The sequence below is a fragment of the Bombus pyrosoma genome, linkage group LG4, assembly GCF_014825855.1.
Source record: "Bombus pyrosoma isolate SC7728 linkage group LG4, ASM1482585v1, whole genome shotgun sequence".
In the NCBI taxonomy this organism is placed as follows: Eukaryota; Metazoa; Arthropoda; class Insecta; order Hymenoptera; family Apidae; genus Bombus; species Bombus pyrosoma.
The window spans coordinates 9890840-9913889 of record NC_057773.1 but is presented as its reverse complement, the minus strand read 5'-3'; the positions used below and the strand labels follow the sequence as shown (position 1 = coordinate 9913889).

Genomic DNA, 23050 nt, shown 5'->3' with positions numbered 1-23050 from the left:
GGGTTCAAAGGTACAAAGTTCCATATCTTTTTAAAACTGAAGAATTGTAATGAGGTAGAGTAACTGAACAATTGCTCGATTTTCATTTGTGGATTTATTATAACAATCTCGTTCCGCTAGTACAAAAAACCGGACGTCCCCGCAATCATTTACAAGATATAACATTTTATACAAACATTTGTGTTCTAGAATGTTTACGCGATTTTTTTCTTACTTCATACTTAACTCTCCTATCACTTTGTTCCAATACCTTTGTTCAGTGTTTCATATCACAATTGTCTCATATTCTTCAGATAGGAGTGTAAACTGCTCACAATACTCAAGAAATATTCGCAATATCAATCGTGAGTGTATCATTTTCTTCACGATACACAATTACACCTCACACATACCACATATTTTCATTTTTTAAATTGCGAGAAAAATCTTCAACAAGTAAGATCGAACTAACCTTACGTAACAATGATAAAACGAAACCCAATTAATAACAAATAACAAATAACGTCACGAATATTTTGAACAATATAAGAAAAATAAAGTATTTAAACATAAGTATTCAGGAAGATATGTAGTTCCCAAAAACGCTGTAAAATGTAAATTCTAAGCGAAGTACACAAACATTCGATGACGCGTGATAAAACAGCGTTACATTCCTTTTATGAGTAACGTGCTTTTTAAATGTTTTTCTGATAAAAATATACAATGCATAAATCTAATTTTTCCTCCGAATATCACTCTGTGATACAAAGTGAGTAACAACAGAATGCTTTCTATTACAACAGTACAATAATTTGTATATACTATCGCTTCAAAGGTATGAACAAAAATATATATAAGACCTTTGAACGTGGAAGATCAGAAATGTGAATGGTGACATTATTAACACAGGGAATGTGACTGTACATGATTGTTAAAATTATTCTATACTCTGAACAATTTGTTTAACTAGAGATCCGATGCAAATTACTTACACCACTAACAAAAAACTTATATGCCAGCGTACTTGAAACTTTTAGCTACTACTAATCTAATCTTTTCTGAAGTCTTTGTGCGATTGCAGCAATCAATGCAGCACCCTTTCCGCTTCCGTCCTCGGCATGGATCATCTTGAACTATATATACACGATTAATCGATTAATTTCGTGGATCAAAATAAAACAATAAAAAATATTATATGAAAGCATACTTCATGATCAGGAGCTAACAGTGGAATGTATCGTTTTATCCACGTCTCTAGTCTAGGATGATGTTTGTAAAGAGATCCATCTACAGCAATTGTGACGCTCTTCTTATTGATTCGTTTTAACAAGGCTGCTAGACCTAAAGAAATAAATTTGGTTAATAAACTAATATTATTTAGTACTACTAGTTCTATTACATACTTGAACTTACATATCGAAACGAGAAGAGCTGCACGATTAGATACCACTTCGCAAACATATTGTACTATTTTCACGTCCTCTTCGTCCGGAACGATACCGAACTTCATTAAAATTTCCTTCGTACTGCTATCGCCACCGTCCACAGAGTCTCTACATTTTAATATTAACGTATAGTATTGGAAATTTATAGGATAAAGATATACCATAAATTTTTTTAATTGAAAACAACATACTGTTCGATATCAGATACTAAATCGCTTGTGAGATTGCCTGGGACTAAAAGGGATCCGGGTGTGTGATCCCCTATAAATAGAAGGCCTTCTTTGGTTAACTTCGCGAGCACTACCCGCACAATCTCGCCTAAGTATTTTCCACTAATATACTTCTCGAATCTGATAATTTAAAAAATCGTAGTGTAGTAAATTTACCAAAGGTAGAGCTTTTATGTTCCACATTTTTCAAGGGAATTGATTGATACTCACGTAAATGAATTTACAATAAGCGAATTCGCATCATTTTCACGATCGTAATCTGTTTTAATGAAGTCCAGGACACCATTATCTCCAAATGCACCCCATTCAATGTCGATAATAACCTGCAATAGCAATGACCAACTTAATATTCAAGGACAAATGTTCGCCCTATATCAACAAAAAATATTTTAAAAAAGTACTTCGCGTTCTCCGTGTCTCTCAGTTTCCCAATGTTCGACTCTGTCAGCTCGTTCAAGAAAACAGGCATTGCTACCGGTGCCTAGTATAAGTCCAATTGCAGTATTATGATCTAACGTTGATCCTTGCACCAATGTTCCTGTAGTGTCGTTCAGAATCGCCACGACTTTCACTTTAGTGTCTCCTCGACGATCCAAAGCTTCGTGAAGCAATTTCACGGCATCTTCGTTAACAACGTCGGGACAATTGAAGGTTTTAGTCCAAGTCACCAGTACTCCAATATCCAATGAATGTTGAATTATCGGGAAGGAGAACGTAAATCCTGAAATGTATACTCAAATGTATACTCGATGCATATATTCATGCTGTATATTAATCATCCCGTTTGGAGAATTATCGATCACGTATGAAATCAGGATAATCTAATTGACAACAAGTATCATCCACTTGGATTCGTAAAATCAATGTAAGACACAATACTTAAGAGCTGATAGCAAGAAGTGCTTGAAAATATTGAAGATTGACACTCTCAGATAAAATTTGTACTGGAATTCGAAACAATTGTAATTATCCTGGAATCACAAAAAGTTATTTCTGAGAAACTACGGACCACAGACAGAGCAATTAAAAACCTCACACGTGATTCTCCCGATGCCTCAAACGTGATGTATATTGATTCCAATTTACCAAGAGGAAGCTCTACGTCCTGAAGACCCTGTGAAATGACGAAATCACTGACGCATTCTGCTAGGTAATCAAACAGACGAATCCCCGAGCCTACTCTCAAATCAGAGCTAATGTGATATTTCTTCACTTCTTCGCGTATAGGTGTACCATGAAGCAATTCTAAAAGAAGCACTCGGAAATTCGTGCCTCCAAGGTCCAGCGCCAAATACAAGCCTTCCTCTGAAAATATTTTATATTGATCTTTCAACATTGTGACTAACTAGACAAAACTAACAAAGTTAGAAGCTACAATTGTTCCACTCGTATTATTAGATTACAACATATATACACACCAGATATCGTAATAGCTATTGTATAATCGCATAAAATTCCTGCCGATCATATATCGAAAAATAATACTTAACAAATTGGGAAAAAATCTTATCAAAGATTTGAATTATAAGAACCTGTGCCATCGAGAAATTCCGGGACATAGGTATTCTCCATCTGCAGTGACGACGGCTGCTGATGAATTCCTTTATTCATTTCCGACATAAAAACATCCTGGATCTTCTTTACGGTGGCGGCCGAAAAGCGTAGCCGTGCCAGTCTTGTTTCGATCTATAAATAAAATCCTTTAAGCGATCGTTATATGATCCGCGTGATCGTAATTGAAATTGTTTGATCGGGACAATATCGTCGGGAAATTTTCCGCGAGTTATAAATCTTAATAATCCTTTGATAAAGATTATGAGGAATTTTTGTATTTACTCTGCTCTCTGTTACGTGATCCGTAATGGGATTCTAATAGACACACCAGAGGTAGAATCTACGTTCATACTAATCAGATGGCAAATCGCGATGATAAAATGGTTAAATTTTGCGACAATAGAGCATTTGCTACTTGACGGAAGTCAAGTCTAATCGAACAATAGGATACTTAACACGTGCGATAAAATAGTCTTTACGTTCGACTTTATGTAAGAAATGTAGTGCTATCGCAACAAATGAACGCTATTTGTACATTGTATATTTCCATTGGATATTTTCGCCTGTACATTCTACACGGATCAAATCTACAAATTTTTAATATCCTATCTCGATTATTTTCTATTTCGGAGTTCAACGTACGTATGCAAGCAGAATATCGAAAGCAGACTTCTCATAACCAGGATAATACTAATATTTCACTTCCTCAAGGGCAAACCGGTTGCATTCATCACTACCAAGGCAGAACGTACAAATTCTGAAAATCGATATTAAACCGACGAGTAAAAGACAAGAAAATGTCTTGATCAAATAATGCCATCTTGTTGTGGAAATTACGAGCTCGTCGCTAGGAAAGAAAATATCCGCGTACTGTTCTATATTCGTACGTAAACAATCTCCGGTAATGCACGAGACAAAAGATATTAAGCGACATGACAGTTTAAGTGGAAAGAAATTTATTGCTTGTTTCATGGATTGAATTGTCAACGCGATATACAGTGAGAGCAGTAGATGAAATTATTACCATGTCGTGTTCTCGTGACGCTTATCTGCTTTATATCGATTCGAAAAAGATCAAGGAAGGAACTCGAGTCATGGAGAAATAAGAATAAACAGAAATTAACCATGACATTGCTGGGTCTACTTTAATCAAATACAAAAAGAGCGCGTGGGTAACGTGTTTCCAGTTGCGTAACATTCTCTATGAAAACATTTATCGTACGAGCCCACACGGACGTTTGCATTGTCGATTGTTACGAAATCCTATTCAATTAAAGGAAACATGAAAGCTTTGTTATTTTTTGATCTCCAACCGATTGTTACAGCGGATCAATAGAACTATTAATTATTCTCATTCTATCCGTTTTATCATCGCATGAAGCAACGTATCTTCGTCGATAACTTATTTGAAAATCTTGAACTCTTTATAGTAAAAATTCCCTATGATAACCCTATGCCCCGACTCATGATAAGCAAATGACGTACGGCTGGTTTGAGGCTAAACGAATGATAACTGGTCGAATTCGGTTTAATCCATCTTAATTGTAGTATCTTATAGAAAAATATTAATCACATCGTATATCGGTAATTGCTCATTTTGCGCTAAATTTTTTGATTATCGAGCTACAAGATATTTGCTTCGCAGAAGAAAAATTCCCTTGAATTCTCATTAAGACACAACACACATATTGTCACGAATTAAACGATTTCTATATAAACGACAAATGGTTATATAAGTAATCATACACGTTCAAGAAAAGTGCATATACCAGACGGAATAAATTGCTCTTAGCGGGCATTGCTACAGAGATCGGCGGGAACAAAAGTGAAAGTATGCGTGCAGGATCGATCGGTGCCAGTAAACTCTTAACGAGAATGTCGTAAGGTTAAGGACTCGGTGTTCGCCATTTCTCGCTCGGATTTCTTACATCGGAAATGATTCAATCTAGTTGACATTGATCGGTCAGATATCGATCAATTATGCAAGAAGCGTATAGACTAGCTGGGAAAAAAACATATAAATACATAGATACAACGTCGAAGCACGGATGTTTTTTAGCGATCCGATGACGTATCGCTCGACAAATTCTTGAAATAGCAGGGCGCGATCAAATAACATTCGTAAGCAGTAAGTATGATGGATGTTTGAATCCATGATTTTCATAACTTCGTCTTGTTTCTTTCAATGACATCCTTATCGAGCGTTCCCACCCGCTCGATTACGACAGAACTACGAGTTTCCTCTGATTCGTGTAAGTCCAAAGGATAAAAGTTCAAGACAGACAAAATATCTTCTAAATAACAACGTGGACTGTAAAATGCAAACGCATTATATCTACTCACTTTATGTCTCTTTACATCGTCCGAAAGTACCAACGGCGCTACTTGTATCGCCTCGTTAAGAGCATGTTCCGTAGGGACGACCATGTTTGGGAGTTTTTATTTATCTGGAAAATAAGAAAATCATCAGCCAATATAGAATATTTATGGAACTTGACTAATGAAACACGAAAAGAACGAACAACGCATAATAAGAGTTCTGGTACAATCTTTGGTCTAATGTACAATAAGCTTTAAAAGATCAGTGACAATAGAGTCATTAGAAAAAAAATAAAAGTAAAAGACACATATCTCGTGCTCACCTGATTGTCACAAACGTTATCGTTAGATAAAAGCTTCTTGAATGAGAGAAGCGATGCTACAACGTGAATGAATTTTCCGTGACGGCTGACAAGGTAGGTGTGCGCGACGAAACGAGTTGTCGCGTGGTTCTTCACGAGCACGAGAGACTTTCTGATGTCGAGTTAAAGAGATCACTTCATTTACTATTACGCTTATTTATTTTCCCTACTTCCACTCTTTTCCTTGACTTTCGGCTAGATGATAACACAAGAGAGTTACTGTTAAACGAAAAGTTGAAAGTCCATGATGTTTTATAACGTTTGATAACATCGTAATCGAGTCACGTGAATTATAACATCGCGTTCTCAAGAAACAGCAATCGGACGTTACGTTTAGCATTTCCTTTGAACTAATCCGCTGTTAACTATGACGTAAATAATGATTAATTCTACACCGTTCGATTACATTGCTTAAATTAATTAATACCGGATATAATGATAATTCTACAAGCCAAATAAATGAGGCACAGGATAAGTTTTTTGGATGTGAAAACGGCGGTTCATCTATTTGACAAGCCTGAAGAGAATTTAACAATCATATATCGTGCACCTGCAACTATATAGAGCACAATGGGAAGGAAAAGACCATTTTATCTAAAACTTATAGGAAGACATAATTGCTTGACCGATATCATTACCAGACAGGCACTCTTTGCTCTACAGGTCATCAACCATCGTAACATTATCTCGTCACTAATTGATAAAAAGGAAATATACGGTTGCTTGATGTAACTCGTACGAACATTTCTTCTGACAATTTCGCGATAGCCACGATACATTGGCCAAAACATTTTGCTCTTACAGACAGTCTTATCGACCAAATAGAAAACCTTAATGATAATGAGGAGTCAATCATGTGAATTCGTAAATATATTGCAACAGTGGCAGACAAGTACTGCTGATAATACCGATCACAAAATTTAAACGAGATCCATCAAGAAGAAGAAATTCACCGTTCACTAATTACACCCTGTCGAGGTTGCGACATTCTTCAAATTCGATGCGAAAGAAGTACAACGTACAGAATCACTCGCCGCAATTTATGGACGCGATTCTTTATCCGAACTTCTTGTGTGTTAGATGTCTCTGTAGTTGCATGTCGTCGCTACACAATAAATACACGCGTATGCGAGAATCAGAATACACGCGTCGCGCTTGCGCATACTTACATATTACAAGTGCATACAGTCTTATGCATAAACTGACCATTTGAATCGATCGAGTAGTTCACCCAACTTAAAAACTTAATTGAATTTTAAAATATTATCTGCTCCGTTATCGAGATGTTTTAATACTGAAATGAAATGGAGATTATTCATTTCTCGAGGAATAAATCGTTCGGTGCATAAAAAAAGAAGATAAATTCCAGTTTTGACGTCGATATTAAGGACATAAAAGTTGAAGAACCCGTTCGGCGAGCAAGATTGTTCGAGCTACATGTTCCTCGCATATCAATGACATACATACTTCTTTTATTATCTCTTTACCTGTTTCTTAGTTACTTCCCCTCCACGGCTTCTCCCTGATATTTCCATTGTTAATGTTAATTAATTTGCAATTATTTATGGGCAGATAAGAAAAAATTGAACGTAAAAGAATGAAATGAAAGAAAAGACGCTGACTAACTTCCGAATTAACAGTCCACAAGTAAGAAAAAAAGACGCAAGGAAAAACGTACTTATAAAGTACGAACGATAGAATTGCTATGTACTCGTCGTAAATTGTACCTAAACGTTAGAATCCGCGCTGTAGCCGTATAGAAGCAAGCTCGATTACCGTGTTCTTAGCTTCGAACCGCAACGGTTCTTGTCTGTCTGATGAGTCGGTTAATTTGATCGATGATCATTTAAGTTGGTCAATTCGCGATAGATTTTTCACGGTCGATTACCAATGGGAGAAGAAATCGTGAAATGTCACCAGAACGTTCTTCGAGACAGTAAAGTCGCTTCTGAACGAAGCTCCATTAAAATCAATTGGAAGGTGCAAAGCATCAACCAGGATAATTTAGCCACTTGACTTGACGTGATGATTCTAATCCATAGTGCAATACGCACACTCGTCACAGGGACCATGTCAATCGTCACAGCACCTTCTTCTGCGAATGATAGTCCCATTGAGAAATACGAACTCCGTTAAGCAGTTCTTCACCTATCGCGATTAAAGATCTTCACTGTATCTTTTTTTTTCGTTTATCGTTAATTTATCGTTAATTTATCGTTACCACGTTCGATTTATCAGATTAACGAATATGACGTAAGTAGAATGACACGAGAGTTCGACGTACGAACAGCGTGCAAAACGTACGTTGAGCGCAGTGTTTATTCAATCAACTTGTTGTAAAATTGAACTCATGAGCAGCTTTTGACGAAACGCACTTTACATTCACGATAACGGACTGCCCTTTCGTTAAGAGCATGCCCAGTTATTATGTATGATCTTTACCGCTTGAATTATAGAGCTTCCGTGAATTACGGGACCATTATCACCAAGGTCTCGAATAAATCTTAATCGAATAGAATTCCCTTGATAATGCAGCGGCTCGTTTTACGTTTCGAAATATTGGATTTCTTCTTTTCTTTGTTTTTCCAAAAACTTAAGCAAAGTATTGGGCGACGAATCTAAATCTCGAAATTGTTTGTCTGCTACTAAAGAAGGAAAAGTCGTTATCTATTTGAGCGATACCGTATCGTAATAATACACAAGTAGTAGATGACATAATTAATGTAGTAAAATTTTGCAATTAGGCGACAAATTCGTGATAATATCTTACGGTTTACGCCATCAACGCGTTATTTTTAGAGGCATTTTAGTTATTGATGAAATCACTAAGTCCGAAACACATTCATAAACACGTGTTGCTTAAATAGCTGTCAATATTTCGTGTTGATTGGTCGCGTTTATGCGCCAAGGAAAATCTGACAGTGACGACTATTTAGATATATACAATACATTTAGAATATCACGACGAAGATAAAGTACATGACTTTAATTTCAAAAGGTATTAAAAATCATGCGATAAGCTCATACGTCTCTCGACACATTGTATTTTACAAAATTAATTTCTTCGATAACGATCGGACCAGAAGATAAGATATTTATCAGAAATAGTCGATGTTTGACAAACGGTAATACCCGCAACATAATACATGAATCGTCAATGACAAAGTCTAATATAGTGCAAAGAAAATGCAGCGTGAATATGTACGAGATGTGACGATGATAACGTTTGAATTTTGAACAGTTCGATGAGCGTAAAGTTAAAACTGTACTCGAGTAAAATCATAGGAATACGTTAAAGTACGATGACAACACCTGCAGTGTAACATTTCAAGGACCCACGTGGTCTCGTCAACAAAGTAAACACTAGAAATAGATGCCTTCACATAGAATTTCTCATGCCGCGACAGCGACATCAACGTTTGAAACCGGTTAGAGAAATAATAAGTCTGCGTTAATCGAGGACTCGGAAGCGATACATGATATTACGATGACATCGACGCCGTTTGAACAAATCAAACATACTCCTGTTGTCAAGAATCAACGAGCCTGATGGTGTTGACTAGCGCGTGCGCTCCGTTCTAGGAAAACAAAATACAAACTCACCCTAATACTTTCTACGTACGACTGTCGACTCGCGCGATTGCTCCAGCTTCTTGATCCTTTTCTATCCTACGCTGGGTCCAGTTTCCGGTCAGTGACTGTAAGCTTCTCGAGACGTGACAGAGCTCACTCACACGTACAAACACGTGGGTGGGATACCGTGAAATGTACTCCGCCTCAGAGTAACAACTAGTCGAGCCTCCAGATCGTCGCTTTCCCCACTGCTCGAACTTTAAAACCATATCGGCGCGTATTACGTGCGCGCGCCTTCGTGCCCATACACGCGCTTACGCGTTTCATACACGCGACCACTACATCTGTCCTACGCTTGTCTCTTTTCGTGCACAGACAGTCTTAACTCGTGACAGTCTCTCTGATGTATCGCGTGAATGCGGATACACACACGCGTTCTAGAATATCGCACGCATTGAGACCACGTGATATTGTACTCGCGATGCAAAACCATGTAACACGCGCATAAACGTAAAGATTTCTCAAGCGTCGCGCAACTGATACCTCTCGATTTTTTCCCACAATCTTTTCGGTAAATCCATCGATTCTCAATTCCTTCGATAGTCTCGTGATGAACTCGGTAAAAGATGAGAGGAATCGAGACTACGTAAAATATATATATATAACTACTATACATAACAATAGGAATTTATTTAACGTAAATGTGATAACGTAAATGTGATACAGAAGTTTAGAACAACGCGTTCCCAATGTCCTTACAGGTTCGCATTATGTCAGTTGAATGGAGTTTGAACATAGCTGCAATAAAATAACATCCGTCTCCTAAGCTACATAGGCTGAATGGAGTTTGATTGAAGTGGTCAGTGTGTTTAAATTTAGATCGTTACAATTGCTCGACCCTCGTGGTTTCGTAATGTATAGTACCATTCTATAGACAAGCAACTTGCACTTCGAAATGATAATTAATAAAACCACGATATTAAGACTCCAGTATATTCAGACTTGACTTTGAAAACCTGATGAGAACATGTAAAGGAACGGTAATAACTCCATTTCTGAAGTTAAACTCTACGATATTGATGAAGTAGATAAACGCGCACGTGAGGTTTTTAATGTAAGCCTAATGACTGATACCAAACGAGATTAACTCAAGTGAAAAAGATGTATAAACTTATGTCTCTATTTTTATTTATTCGTTGCCATAAAATTAAAACACGTGAAATATTTTGCTCTGTACTTTTAACTAGCATTACGTTTATAAAAACAATAAGATAAAATATAAAAATGATAAATATAACAAATTCATACTATTCCGGTAACAGATCATCCCCGAGTTCTTCATCGCCAAAATCATCATCTCTTTTTCCGGCAGACGTCATAGGACGAACAGGTAACGGGCCAATGGGATCAACATAAGGAGTACCTACAGAAAATACTTTACATGCACTTGTAACACCTCTTTGTGTAGTATTTCCTTTTAAATTGTTTAAAAAGTCGATAATAAACAATAGGATGCCGTACAAGTTTGGGATTCATTATTGTATACAAGGATCAAAAATAGGCTGTTCAAAATAGCTAGACTCATCTATCATCTATTCAATCCATTAGCGTAGTTCAACTATCATCGGTAAATCATCCTTGTTAATGTTCATTTCAAATAAAGCTACATATTCCCGACACTTTGATAACTGTACTAAGCATTCGTATATCTACTATTTTGCAAATTATTACGATCATAAAATTTATTAATTTTTTGTAACGATTTCAACGTAAAAGAGTGCGTACCTGTTTGATCAGTGACATCGTTTGCCACGTCCGTAATATTTTCAGTTGCAGAAACTCGATTAGGTCGCGTGATACCAGCACTACTTAAACCTTGATTTTCTTTTCTATTAAATGTGGGACTTGACCTATGGTCTGATAATAGGCTCATTCCAGAACCAGTTCGTGATGATGTCCCACTATTACTCCTTCTTGATCCTATATATAGGTATTAAATATAGTAATAATACCATGTTTCATACAGTCAAAGATGTACACCGTCTGTACCTGGTCTTGCTGATCCTTGTCTATCCTTCAATTCTTTCGCTTTCTCGGCGCGTTTTAATTCTGTTGCATATAATTGTGCTTCTTTTAAGCCGAGATCACTACATAAACGAACCAAAAATTTCAAGCATTCAATATTCTCAGGAAACTTATTATGAATATCTTGATACTCCAAAACAGCTTTGTGAAATTGACCAATTCGTCTTAAACATGCAGCGACAAGTAATCGCCATCTTGGCTCATCAGGAGCAAGTTCTACTGCTTTCTTAAAATAAACTAACGCTTTCTCGGCAAGTTGCATCGATACGAAATATGATCCAAGCCAATCGATTACCTCAAAATTGGCGGGAAAAAATCTATAAGACTGGACAGATATAAACTTTAATAATAAAATATAGTAGAATGAAATAAAATATGTGTACAGTAAAAAAAGTTTACATCGCTATAAAATTGATAGGCTTGTTGTTTATCTCCACCAGCATCATACATTTCGCCCACTTTTTGCAAAACTCCAGGATCACATGGTATTATACCAAGTAATTGATTGTACCTAATATAAATTCAAATATTAATTGCTCAAATTAAAATCAATTTCAAGATGCATATAAAATCATAATACCATTCTGTTGCTTGGTCTGTATCGTTCATAAGTTGATATAATTGACCAATTTGATATACTGTTTGTGGATCATGTCTGACAATGTTACGAACTTTCCAAAAACATTCCAATGCTTCTTCATACATATTTTGCTTTTTATATACTAACCCTATTAAATGAGATTTCATAAAATATTTGATATTTATACTTCCACGTTAGTAGTAATAATTACCCAAATTATAAAGAGCTTGCACGTGACTAGCATCCGTATCTAATGAGCATAAGAGAAGTTCTCTAGCAATATCTAATTCACCCTTTCTGATTGCACAAGCTGATAAATTAACATAAGCTGCTGCATTGTAACTGTCCGCATTTCGAGCAATTTCTCCGCATCTTTCCGCTTGTTCGTAATCTCCTTGCTGAAAGTGATATAAAAATTATTTTATCGATATTTTATTCATAATCAACGAAAACAAATATCATTTCTTACAAGAAAGTAAATAAATGAAAGCATTGTCGCAGCGGAACTATTAGCTTTACTTTCACGATTTTCAAACATTTTTAAGGTATCAATAGCCAACTGTGTTTCTCGATTATGTAAAAATACCATAGCTTTACTTATTTCCAAATCAGCAGCTAGTAGTCCATAAGCTGAAGACTTTATAGTATCCACACACCTATAAAAAATTTGATTGTAATTAATACACAAAGAAAGTTAGCAGTGTTTAATTTAAGTAGTATTTTAATCTTACCAAGCAAAACCAGCTGTGAGTGTATCTTCAATTACAGGTGCAATGAGTTTCGCAGCACAAAGAATAGTTTTCTCTGCTTCCAATTTTAGCTCTTTCTCTAACTTAGACAAATCATCATTTTTTAAAATTTCATTCAATATGTTAAAAGCAACATCGTCCTACAAAATAAAGTACAAAAATTTAAAAATAGAACTAGAACAAATATTTTATTGGGAACTAGCAATGTATTTACATTGTGCTTAGTGGATACAATATTATCAATAAACTTAAAATTGCTACACAGAAACATTAGTGCATAAAATTATAATCATTTTTCAAAAATGTGTTTCCCAATATGATTTAAAGCGCAAGACTAAATACTTATATAGCTATTGAGTGTGGGCAATGCTCAGAAAAACACTTTGCATAGTGATATTTATAAACGTGCCCAACTCACTGTACTTATATTATATCTGTCCTCCTGATCTATGTTAAGTTGAACCTCTAATAACTCTAAAAATGACCTTTTCATTTTATCCCTATGAGATAACGCAAAGTGGCATAAAACAGCATGCAAGCCTGCTTTAAATTCAGCTCTTTCTTTCATGACCCATTCAAAACTATTAGCTGCTTCTTCCAAACGACCCATTTGTACAAATAACATTCCAATGTTATGCATTATTTTTATTCTGCGAATTATTTAGTAAGTTAATATAAAAATAGCAGACATAAAAATTTAATATTAATAGCCCAACAAGTTCTTATAATAACTCTCAATCATCTCATTACCTTAAATCTTTATGAGCTGCTGGAGCTTGATCAAATGCCATTCTGTACATTTTAATTGCTTGAGACAATTGTCCCATTTTGACATATATATTCCCCATATTCACTTTTAATCTGGCACTATTGCTGAACATCCTATTTCTTGTTATAGCTTGGTAAGTTGCTATAGCTTCAGTAAACATATTATTGTTAGTATATTGAGTTGCTAAATTAAAAATGACCTGAAAAATGATAAAACATTAACAGTCTTCAATATTTTTGGTAAAACATATTTCGAAGACAAAATTTAATTCTTACAGCAAATGTTAAATCTACATTATGATTGTCACTAAGCCCAGCTTGTTCTTGTAGTCTAATAAGAGCTCTTTCCCTCGAAGAAGCTTCTCTGGCTCTCTCTAAAGCAACTCTTGTATTGTTTTCATATGATGCTTGTACTGAACTTTCTATTAGTTCCATAATTTTTCTTTCAGCCACTTTTATTTTTTCTTCAGGCCTTTATAAAGTATTAAAAGAACTAAAGTATTACAAGAACTTGTTAAAGTATTAAAATACTGCTCTTCAAAAACTTAATACAATTTAATTTTATTTTATTATCAATCACTATGATCTTACGTGTCTTCCTTTCCACTTTCTAAAGGTGGTGCAGGCCCTTTGGTAGAACTATTCATATTCAATGGATCAAATGGTTGACGATTACTACTAGTATAACCAGCTCCTCTGACTGCAGTCATTGGCCTTAGTCCACTAGTATTAGGACGCATTGGTATACCAGTACCACTTCTGTGAAACTAAAAATGTTAAACTTCATATTAAAACAATATTATGAAATACAATACAAGATAATATATTCATTTACCCCAGTTGAAGTACCCAAACGCATAGTACTTCCTGGTACTTTTGGTGTAAACTGCATAATTAAACGTCAAAATATTTTATTATTCAGTCCAACTATTCTGTTTTATTGTACATGTATTCATTATCACTTACAATTGATCTTTTTGCATAACTTGTATGCAGTGTTTCTTGAATTAATTCATCTTGTTCAAGATCTTTGATACTATATATTGATGGATAATCATTATATCCATCATAAATATCATCATCAATTTGTACATTAGACATTGCGGATATTTTTGTAAATTATATTTTTTAATCGTATTTTATTCTTCTACAAAGCAAATTTATAAAAGTGTATTTTAGGCAAAATAGTTGAATAAATTTATTAATTCTCACGATACAATTAATATTTTGTGATAGTTTTTATCATTTTTCCTTTATAGAAAATACTTAGAAAAACGAACAATAAGTGTCATAAGAGACGCTATAATTGATTCATGTCTGATTCATGCGCTGCAGTACAAACAAAGCTTATCTAGTTACATCTATGTTGGAAATGTCAATAGATTTAGATTGCTCTTATATTATTATAGATTATAGTTTTATTGTAATTAATTGAGTAAACATGACTTTTAATAACAATGATCATTGATAGATATCAGATTGTACGGTTTTTCTTGTAAATAAAAATAGACTGCACTGTAATTACATTCAATTGCATTCTGCAACGGTACCTAACATTTATTGGTTGGCAATGTAGGCCTTCATACACTTTTTGGACGACAGATCTATAAAACCATGAACGTAATGAAGTCTCATATAAGCTTTACGTAAAAAGAATATTTTAACAGCGTATAACATTTTTTATAAAAGAAGCCAAGTCTTACAATTTAGTTGATTTACAAGTATTAAATCTAATAACTTTATCTTGGCAATTTGACAGTACGTTCTGTATTTGTTTCCCAAAAAGGTGGGGTTGCTTTATGCAGAGTGCCAAATAACCTGTTTTGTTCATCCAATAATGTTGATAAATAGCCAAATTTGACATGTGTTACATGATAACAGATAAGTTTCAATTCTTGAAATCATGTGGAAATATTTTAATCGTTGACTCGAATACAATATAGTTCGAGGCTGTATCAGTAATGTGATTTCGAAAAGTAATTTTAAGAAATTTTAAGAAAATGACAACTGAGCAAAGTGCGCACGATCATTCCCTTGCAATTAGACAAGAAATACAACGTTTCGAAAGTGTTCATCCATCAATTTACGCTATTTATGACTTAATAGATCTGATATCCGATACACACATTGCAAAACAAATCCGCGAACATGTTGTTGCAATTGAAGGTATGATACTTATTGCGAAAAAAAGTAATATATATATTTTTTTTATTTTAATATTTCTAAATATATTTTTTTATACAACAATAAGCAAGTTATTATTTTTTTGAATTACTATGAATTAAAACCTTTGTTAATAGATTCATTTGTCAATAGTCATGAGTGGACATTGGCTAGAGATGTTCCAGAATTACATTTGGGAATTATTGGTTCATCTGACTCAGGGAAATCTGCTTTAGTTCATAGATATTTAACTGGTTCATTTATGCATGAAGAATCTCCAGAAGGTGGTCGCTTTAAAAAGGAAGTCTTTATCAATGATCAGAGTTATCTCTTGCTAATTAGAGATGAGGGTGGTGTACCAGAGTCACAAGTACACAACAATATATTATATATATAATTATCATATAGATGTACATATGTGTATTTATGTATACATATGTTAAAAAACATATTATGTATATTATTGTGATAATATTCTTTATTTAATAACATTTAACACAGGCATCACTTATTTCAGTTTTCTGCTTGGATAGATGCTTTATTACTTGTATTTAGCTTAGAGAGTGAAGAAAGTTTCTCAATAGTTTGCAGTTTTTATAATAGAATGTGTTCATTTCGAAATATGTCAGAAGTACCAAAAATACTAGTAGGAGTTCAAGGTAATACTTACACATAATTATAAAAATATTTCTTGTTACATGAATTTCTTACATATTACAATATACACTAATGTATTTTGTATTAAATCATGTTTATTACATTATTTAGATTCAATTAATGATTCTAATCCCCGGGTTATAAAGGATGGTAGACCACGAAAATTGGCATGTGACTTGAGGTGTCCTTATTATGAAACATGCGCTATTTATGGTTTGAATGTTGAAAGGGTATTTCAAGATGGTAAATAGTTTAGAACAATCCCAATGTTGCATGCAAATTTAGTTTCATTACAGAATAGTTTATAATGTAATAGTTTGTTTGTACTAAATTCACAGCATGTATAAATATCATTCATTTTTATTGTATTCTTTCTTACATCATTACTATTATACTGCAGTGACTTTGATAAATATTTTGAGAGTATTCTGAATATTACAGTGTGTCAAAAAATTATACAACATATATCTACAAAACATTATCGATGTAATGGACAACAAGCAATAGACAATGAAACAAAGTATCCTGTTCCAATGATTGCCAAAAATACACAACTTCTGACCAAAGAAATGGAAGCAACAAATTCGTCAAAATTAAATGTGAGTTATTCTCTTCTTTCAATGTACTGAATAAAAAAATTTGTGTAATAACTTATATTTGTCCAGGTATCTGATAAAGATGAAGATTCTAGTAGATCATTTCATCATAGTTCTACCCAAAATGATTCTGGAATAATGGGTGACAATTTTCATAATGCACAGAATCAACATGGAGATTTTAGATCCTCAATATTAACACCAACCACTATCAGGTTTAATTTTTGTAATACATAATTTTTTTAATTACAGAAAAAATTTGTCTTACTCAAGTTTTATGATATAGGAAATTTAGAAGAAAGTCTAATATATTTACTCCATCAAAAAAGGAAAAATATAATATGGGTGAGATGGGTGTTGGTAGGGAAATACCTGTTAAACAAGGATACTTATTTAAACGCAGTAGTAAATCTTTAAAAGAATGGAAAAAGAAATATGTTACATTATTGGAAGATGGTCGTTTAACTTATCATTCCAGCTTACATGTAATTGTATCGTAATTTAATATTTTTATAAACATTATGCATTATGTTTAAGAGATTTACATATGTTTCCAGGATTATATGAATGATACTAATGGTAAAGAAATATTATTACAATATGTGACTGTAAAAGTGCCTGGAAAAACGCCTAAAGGTTCTAAATCATCCAATGCTCAAGGTGCTTAAATATTTATTCAAATTATCCTACATTTTATATTGTAAACAAAGTGATTTCATTTTATGTGCATCTTAATTTACAGAAGATAGTTTTGAATTTTCTATCATTTCACTAGAAAATAAGACATGGCATTTTGAAGCAAATAATGCTGAAGACAGAGATAGTTGGATTTCTGCTATAGAACAACAGATATTATCGAGTTTACAAAATAGCGACGGTGATAAAAAAAACGAAACTGATGCTTTCAAAATGCATTGTATAAAGAACAAGGTATCAGGAAATGATGCTTGTGTAGATTGTGGTGTACCTAGTAAGTAGTTCACTTCTAAATTTATTCGAGAAGTCTTTTTGATTTTACTCCTTATATTCAATTTATAATTGTATCTTAGATCCGGACTGGGCTAGTTTAAACTTAGGTGTATTAATGTGCATTGAATGCTCAGGAATACACAGAAATTTAGGTTCACACATATCAAAAGTTAGATCCTTAGACTTGGATGATTGGTCGTAAGTGCAATAGTTACTTATTTTATCGTTTCAATTTTTCGATCTATGTAATAATGAATACAGCAAAAATAATAATTTTATTAATAAATGATTTGTTCTTGAACATATAATTATATTAGTGTATATTATTAGTATTGCATGTGAACTATGCATGTATATACAGCATAAAATAGCCTTGACATTAATTTTAGCGCAGGTCAGTTAAGTGTAATGTTAGCCCTTGGTAATGATATAGCAAATAATGTTTGGGAATATTGTCTAAATGGGAAACAGAAACCAAATTCAGATTCTCCTAGAGAAGAAAAGGAACAATGGATCAGATGGAAATATGAAGACAAACTCTTTTTACCACCGATTAATCCGAACATTTCTTTAGGGAAGCTGCTTATTGATTCGGTTTGCCGGTAAGTATTTTTAGACTTTCGGACGAGTTGTATTGTTATAAATTATTATTGGATGATTTGTTGTATTAAATGTAATGTAGGGGTGATATGAGAGCATTTACATTATGCTTAGCCAGATGTAGTTATGAAGATATCAATATGCCTGTCAGTATGGAAGATTTAAGAACGCCTTTGCATTTGGCTTGTGCCACAGGAAATTTAGCTATGGCACAACTTCTAATATGGGTGTGTATTTACTCTTGACTGATTAAAGTATATATACATATGTTATAAAAACCATATAAGTACTTGTATATTATTGAATAATTACAGCATAAAGCAAATCCACAAAACTTAGACCACGAAGGGCGTACGTGTATGTCGTATGTACGAGCACTCGAAAGAACGCTTGACAATTCATCGGATTCTATGGAAATGCAGAAGCTTCTTGAAGTACTTGAACAAGCTAGTATTTCTGGAGTAGATGATGTAGAAACTTCTCAGTATTAAAATTGTTTATGTTATGTACTTATTGCATGGAAGGTCATGCTTTAATTAATGGCTTAGAGTTGATATAATTTTTATCATTATAGTACTGATACTCATAAAGACAACCAAAGTATGTTAAACGAATTCAAAGCATAAAACGGTCTATTTCTATAATATAGAAGATTTACATTGTATGTAACAGTATATATCTTTTTAATGATGGCTATAAAGTTCATAAAAAATTTGACCAGATATTTTAACGAATATAACATACTTTGCATATATATTTGTACATTGAAGAGTAGTTTGAATTAAAAGTATAATTCATACTATATATATAAATATATATATATTTAACAAGGTTTAGGTCAGTGAAAGTATTGTCTAATAGTAAATTGGAGTGTACATTATCAATGACTGAGAGTACAAACACTCATAAATCTAGTTATATTTATACACTGAATACATTTAATGTATTTGAAAAATGCTTTTATAACTTTTATTTTATTAATTATAAATTAAACATATAATTACCTCGCAATATGATCGGATTACTTTTAATACCTGACCAAATAAAGTTCTGAATCTTGCTTGTTTTATTTTGTTAAAGTATGTTGAAATCATAATTTTATTTAATTTTATTAGATGAAAACATTGTTTTGAGCACATAATATCCTTCACCTATTATACTTGAATCGTCTAAAAAAATGTTAGGAACAATTTCATGCATGTAAGTATTATCTTAAATATTATATTATTTATTAATATTTATAATATTATATTATTTTACCTAATGGATATATACTTGTTGGAAAAATCGGTAACTGACTATAGTATTTAATTGTCTTTAGTTTTCTCAGTTTAGACTGAGATGAAAGTGAAATTCTTCTCACACTCGGAATTCTGAAAGCAACATATAATATATATTTATATGAAATTTATATTTATATAAATTTAAATTTATAATATGTATTATTATATTAATATAAATATATATTAAATTCGTTATATGAAAACGATATGATTTACTAAATTATTACTAAACTTACTCATGTAAATGATGCACAGCTGAGATGGGAAGGGGTGCTGTTAAAGTATAAATTTTGTTTTGATGTAAATCACAACTTTGTATTGGCGATTTTTCACTGACATACTGTTTTAATACACAACTAAATAAAATTCTTAAATCATCACTTGAACATTCTAAATTATCTTGTATTAGTAATATAAATTCCAAGGATATATGAATTTGTACCAAATATAATAATCTTTTTCTAAAAACACACACAACACATATTTATGTTGGTCAACTACATAAAGTGTTCAAGCTGTTTTCTCGGAAACCTTAACAGATATTGACTAATTCCTTTTTTTTTATTTCAATGGTACAGGAGGATTTTTTCTGTCATAATTCTTTAATTATGCAGAATAATGCAAAATACTTCAAGTAAATGCTATTCAGTTTCATAAGAGGTATATAAATGGACAAATATTAATATGGCACGTCACTCTTAAAAAATAAAGGGAGCTCTCCTTGTCTCCCCAGCAACCTTAGCAGTTGTATCAGAAAAATCTATTGTTCCTCAAATAATCGGTCCTCGTGTAATTTAAAAAAAAAGTATTAGTCAATATCTGCTACGGTTTCTGAGAAAACAGATTGTAATATATATAATGTAATGCAATATAAATAATTTCATTATACATACCTATAAGTATCAATTGTAAACTCATTACAAGATATCTTTTTTAATTTTTGTTGAATATCATGCAATTCACTAAATCTTGCATTTGCTAAAATGCATATGTAATCTCTGCACAGCTTTTCAAAGCCCATGTCTATAACATATTCTAATGGTAAACTACCTGATAATAAATGTGAAATTACTTTCTCCTGATGTGGATTGGTAATAATCTTCGCAAACCTTGTTGAATTTGTATAATTAACCTAATATATATATATCAATTTTATAATTACAAACACTTTTCTTAATCATATTTAATATAAAAAGTAAAATTAATTTTCTTTTTAAATATTAGTATTACCTGTGGCAAACAATCGTTCACTAAAATTTTATCAAGCACTATATGAATACATTTTATCATTTCAAAGTAACTTGAATTCTCTGTAAGCATTAATATTATTTTAAATACACAGGTATAAATTTACTTTTACATTACTACAAAGATAACATATACTCACTTATTAATAGTTCCCATAAAAAGTCTGTAAAATCCAAATTATGTCTAAATGGAAGACTCTGAATATATTGATGAATTTTTGTATCATTTTCTAAATTTTCTTCATTTGAAAAATTAATTTTGTGTTTCTCAATATCACTAGAATGTCTAAAGCTATAATCTCCATTTAACAAAAGATTTAAATTGCTCAATATATTATCATGCTCCTATTTTAAATAATCATCAAAATGACATTACTAAATCTTTGGAATGGCACATAAATATCTCAGATACAAAAATTTTTGGATACCTCTTTATATGGATTTATAAAATTATGTGGAAATTCCAAGGGAATTGAATTATAATGAGAATCTATATTCTTTGTATGACCTTCTATCATACACAAATATTGATTTAACAATAATAATTGTTTCCATAATTCTTTTAAAGGAGTATTATTTGAATTTGTAGCAACTTGAACAATCTAAATAAAACATGAACTAATTAAAAAAGAAATATGTTCAATTCATTATAATTAATTAATGTTACCAAATTATTTTTGGATGTTCTTGTAGGTGTACATGATAAACTACAAGTATGTATTTCTACACTTAGACTTCCTTCGAAGTTACTTTTCATATTATTATGTTTGTCAATCATTTCCTCTTTTATTCCAAATAAATCAAAAGTACTAAATGCAGAGACAGCAATCTAAATACATGAATAAAATTATGCTATAAATATTGTGTATAGATTATTAAAAAGGACGATAATACTAACATCTTGTTTAGATACATCTGATAGCTCCAAATGATTTTGAAACATTTTAGAAGAAGAGTTTTTAACAGTTTCAAAAGTTTCAATACCATCAAAACAAACTTCTATGGTGGTAAACCATTCTCCTTCGATTGTTGTACCTAACAACCTGCTTTTCTTATGATCCTTGCCATCGCAAAGTGCCCATATTGGTGGAAAAGAATCATTTATAAATTCAATACATATATTCAATGCAATACTAAAATAAAATCATGCTGTTACTGTTACTAATTATATTTACCACAAGAAATATCTTTTATACAATTTTTATAAGTTTACCATGCTTCTGTTCTACTTAGTGGTAGGTATTTTTCTTCTTCTTTATACCAATTTTGCTTTATCAAAACTGTGCTATCCTCAAAATCATCTTCTCCTCCAAATGAATACTTCAAAGGCGATCCAGTAAGGTCAAATTCTAAAATAATCAAGTAACTTCTATAACACGAATAAAAAAATTTTATTGTATAAAAAACTTACGTGTTTCATCAATATCGTTACATTCTGAATGATTATTGATAGATTCAGAAGCCTGATAAAATAACAGAGAATATGTTTACTAAAATAATCCTTTTTTTAAAATGGTAACGATTGTGCAACATACTTCTTTATACAGAATAAAATACGGCATATCTTTGAACTCTGGAAAAATACGATTTACATATGACAAACAAATTTTATCTACTTTTACAAGAGGATCTAACTTTTTTCGCAATAATTCAAGTTCAAACATTGTGATAATTATTTGTAATTCAGACTTGAACTATAGTTTATTCAACTTTATCTCATAAAATCGTTCTAAAAATATTTGAATTGCAATTTTAAACGTTTAAAATATTGTGTCCAAGAAGACATCATGATTTAATATCATTTAAGCTATATTTCTATGTGTTATTGTACATTGGATACTAAAAATCCCAAATTTCAATTTGTAAAACTTGATATTCGAATAATTTTAAA

The 23050-nt window shown here is 32.4% G+C and overlaps 4 protein-coding genes and 1 long non-coding RNA gene across 9 annotated transcripts; 2 read left to right on the top strand and 3 right to left on the bottom strand.

Annotated features, from left to right (window-relative positions):
- Positions 1-75: 75 nt before the first annotated feature.
- LOC122566758 (hexokinase-1-like) lies at positions 76-9639 on the bottom strand. The gene is made up of 10 exons (XM_043724460.1): positions 9493-9639; positions 5552-5655; positions 3187-3340; positions 2741-2959; positions 2056-2375; positions 1865-1977; positions 1616-1774; positions 1393-1532; positions 1187-1320; positions 76-1112 (listed from the first exon to the last, which is right to left on the bottom strand). Exons 2-10 carry the CDS (start codon positions 5633-5635, stop codon positions 1023-1025), a joined length of 1413 nt encoding a protein of 470 aa, XP_043580395.1. The 5' UTR covers positions 5636-5655; positions 9493-9639; the 3' UTR covers positions 76-1022.
- Positions 5851-15266, bottom strand: LOC122566748 (intraflagellar transport protein 88 homolog). 5 transcript variants are annotated; one of them, XM_043724441.1, is made up of 16 exons: positions 15170-15266; positions 14611-14791; positions 14480-14530; positions 14236-14411; positions 13921-14116; positions 13627-13844; positions 13295-13526; positions 12859-13016; positions 12597-12783; positions 12339-12525; positions 12128-12275; positions 11947-12058; positions 11512-11872; positions 11248-11442; positions 10771-10897; positions 5851-6084 (listed from the first exon to the last, which is right to left on the bottom strand). In XM_043724441.1, the coding sequence occupies exons 2-16, from the start codon at positions 14743-14745 to the stop codon at positions 6027-6029; spliced, it is 2541 nt and encodes an 846-aa protein (XP_043580376.1). In that variant the 5' UTR covers positions 14746-14791; positions 15170-15266; the 3' UTR covers positions 5851-6026. The 5 variants fall into 5 exon arrangements, with proteins under 5 accessions (XP_043580376.1, XP_043580375.1, XP_043580378.1 ...); XM_043724440.1 differs by lacking the exon at positions 15170-15266 and having other exon boundaries at positions 14611-14957; XM_043724443.1 differs by lacking the exon at positions 15170-15266 and having other exon boundaries at positions 10771-10885; positions 14611-14936.
- On the top strand, positions 9881-14397 carry LOC122566768. Its single transcript, XR_006316616.1, has 3 exons — positions 9881-10321; positions 10785-10852; positions 14261-14397. It is a non-coding gene; the product is annotated as an uncharacterized LOC122566768 (long non-coding RNA).
- Positions 15199-19632, top strand: LOC122566750 (centaurin-gamma-1A). The gene is made up of 13 exons (XM_043724448.1): positions 15199-15810; positions 15945-16177; positions 16325-16466; positions 16576-16707; positions 16906-17063; positions 17130-17275; positions 17347-17545; positions 17618-17720; positions 17803-18030; positions 18110-18227; positions 18419-18631; positions 18712-18856; positions 18944-19632. The coding sequence occupies exons 1-13, from the start codon at positions 15645-15647 to the stop codon at positions 19118-19120; spliced, it is 2160 nt and encodes a 719-aa protein (XP_043580383.1). The 5' UTR covers positions 15199-15644; the 3' UTR covers positions 19121-19632.
- On the bottom strand, positions 19434-22951 carry LOC122566752 (protein zwilch homolog). The gene is made up of 12 exons (XM_043724450.1): positions 22695-22951; positions 22571-22622; positions 22373-22508; positions 22058-22292; positions 21827-21988; positions 21588-21761; positions 21300-21504; positions 21143-21222; positions 20806-21044; positions 20149-20373; positions 19890-20002; positions 19434-19798 (listed from the first exon to the last, which is right to left on the bottom strand). The coding sequence occupies exons 1-12, from the start codon at positions 22821-22823 to the stop codon at positions 19728-19730; spliced, it is 1821 nt and encodes a 606-aa protein (XP_043580385.1). The 5' UTR covers positions 22824-22951; the 3' UTR covers positions 19434-19727.
- Between the last annotated feature and the right edge of the window lie 99 nt (positions 22952-23050).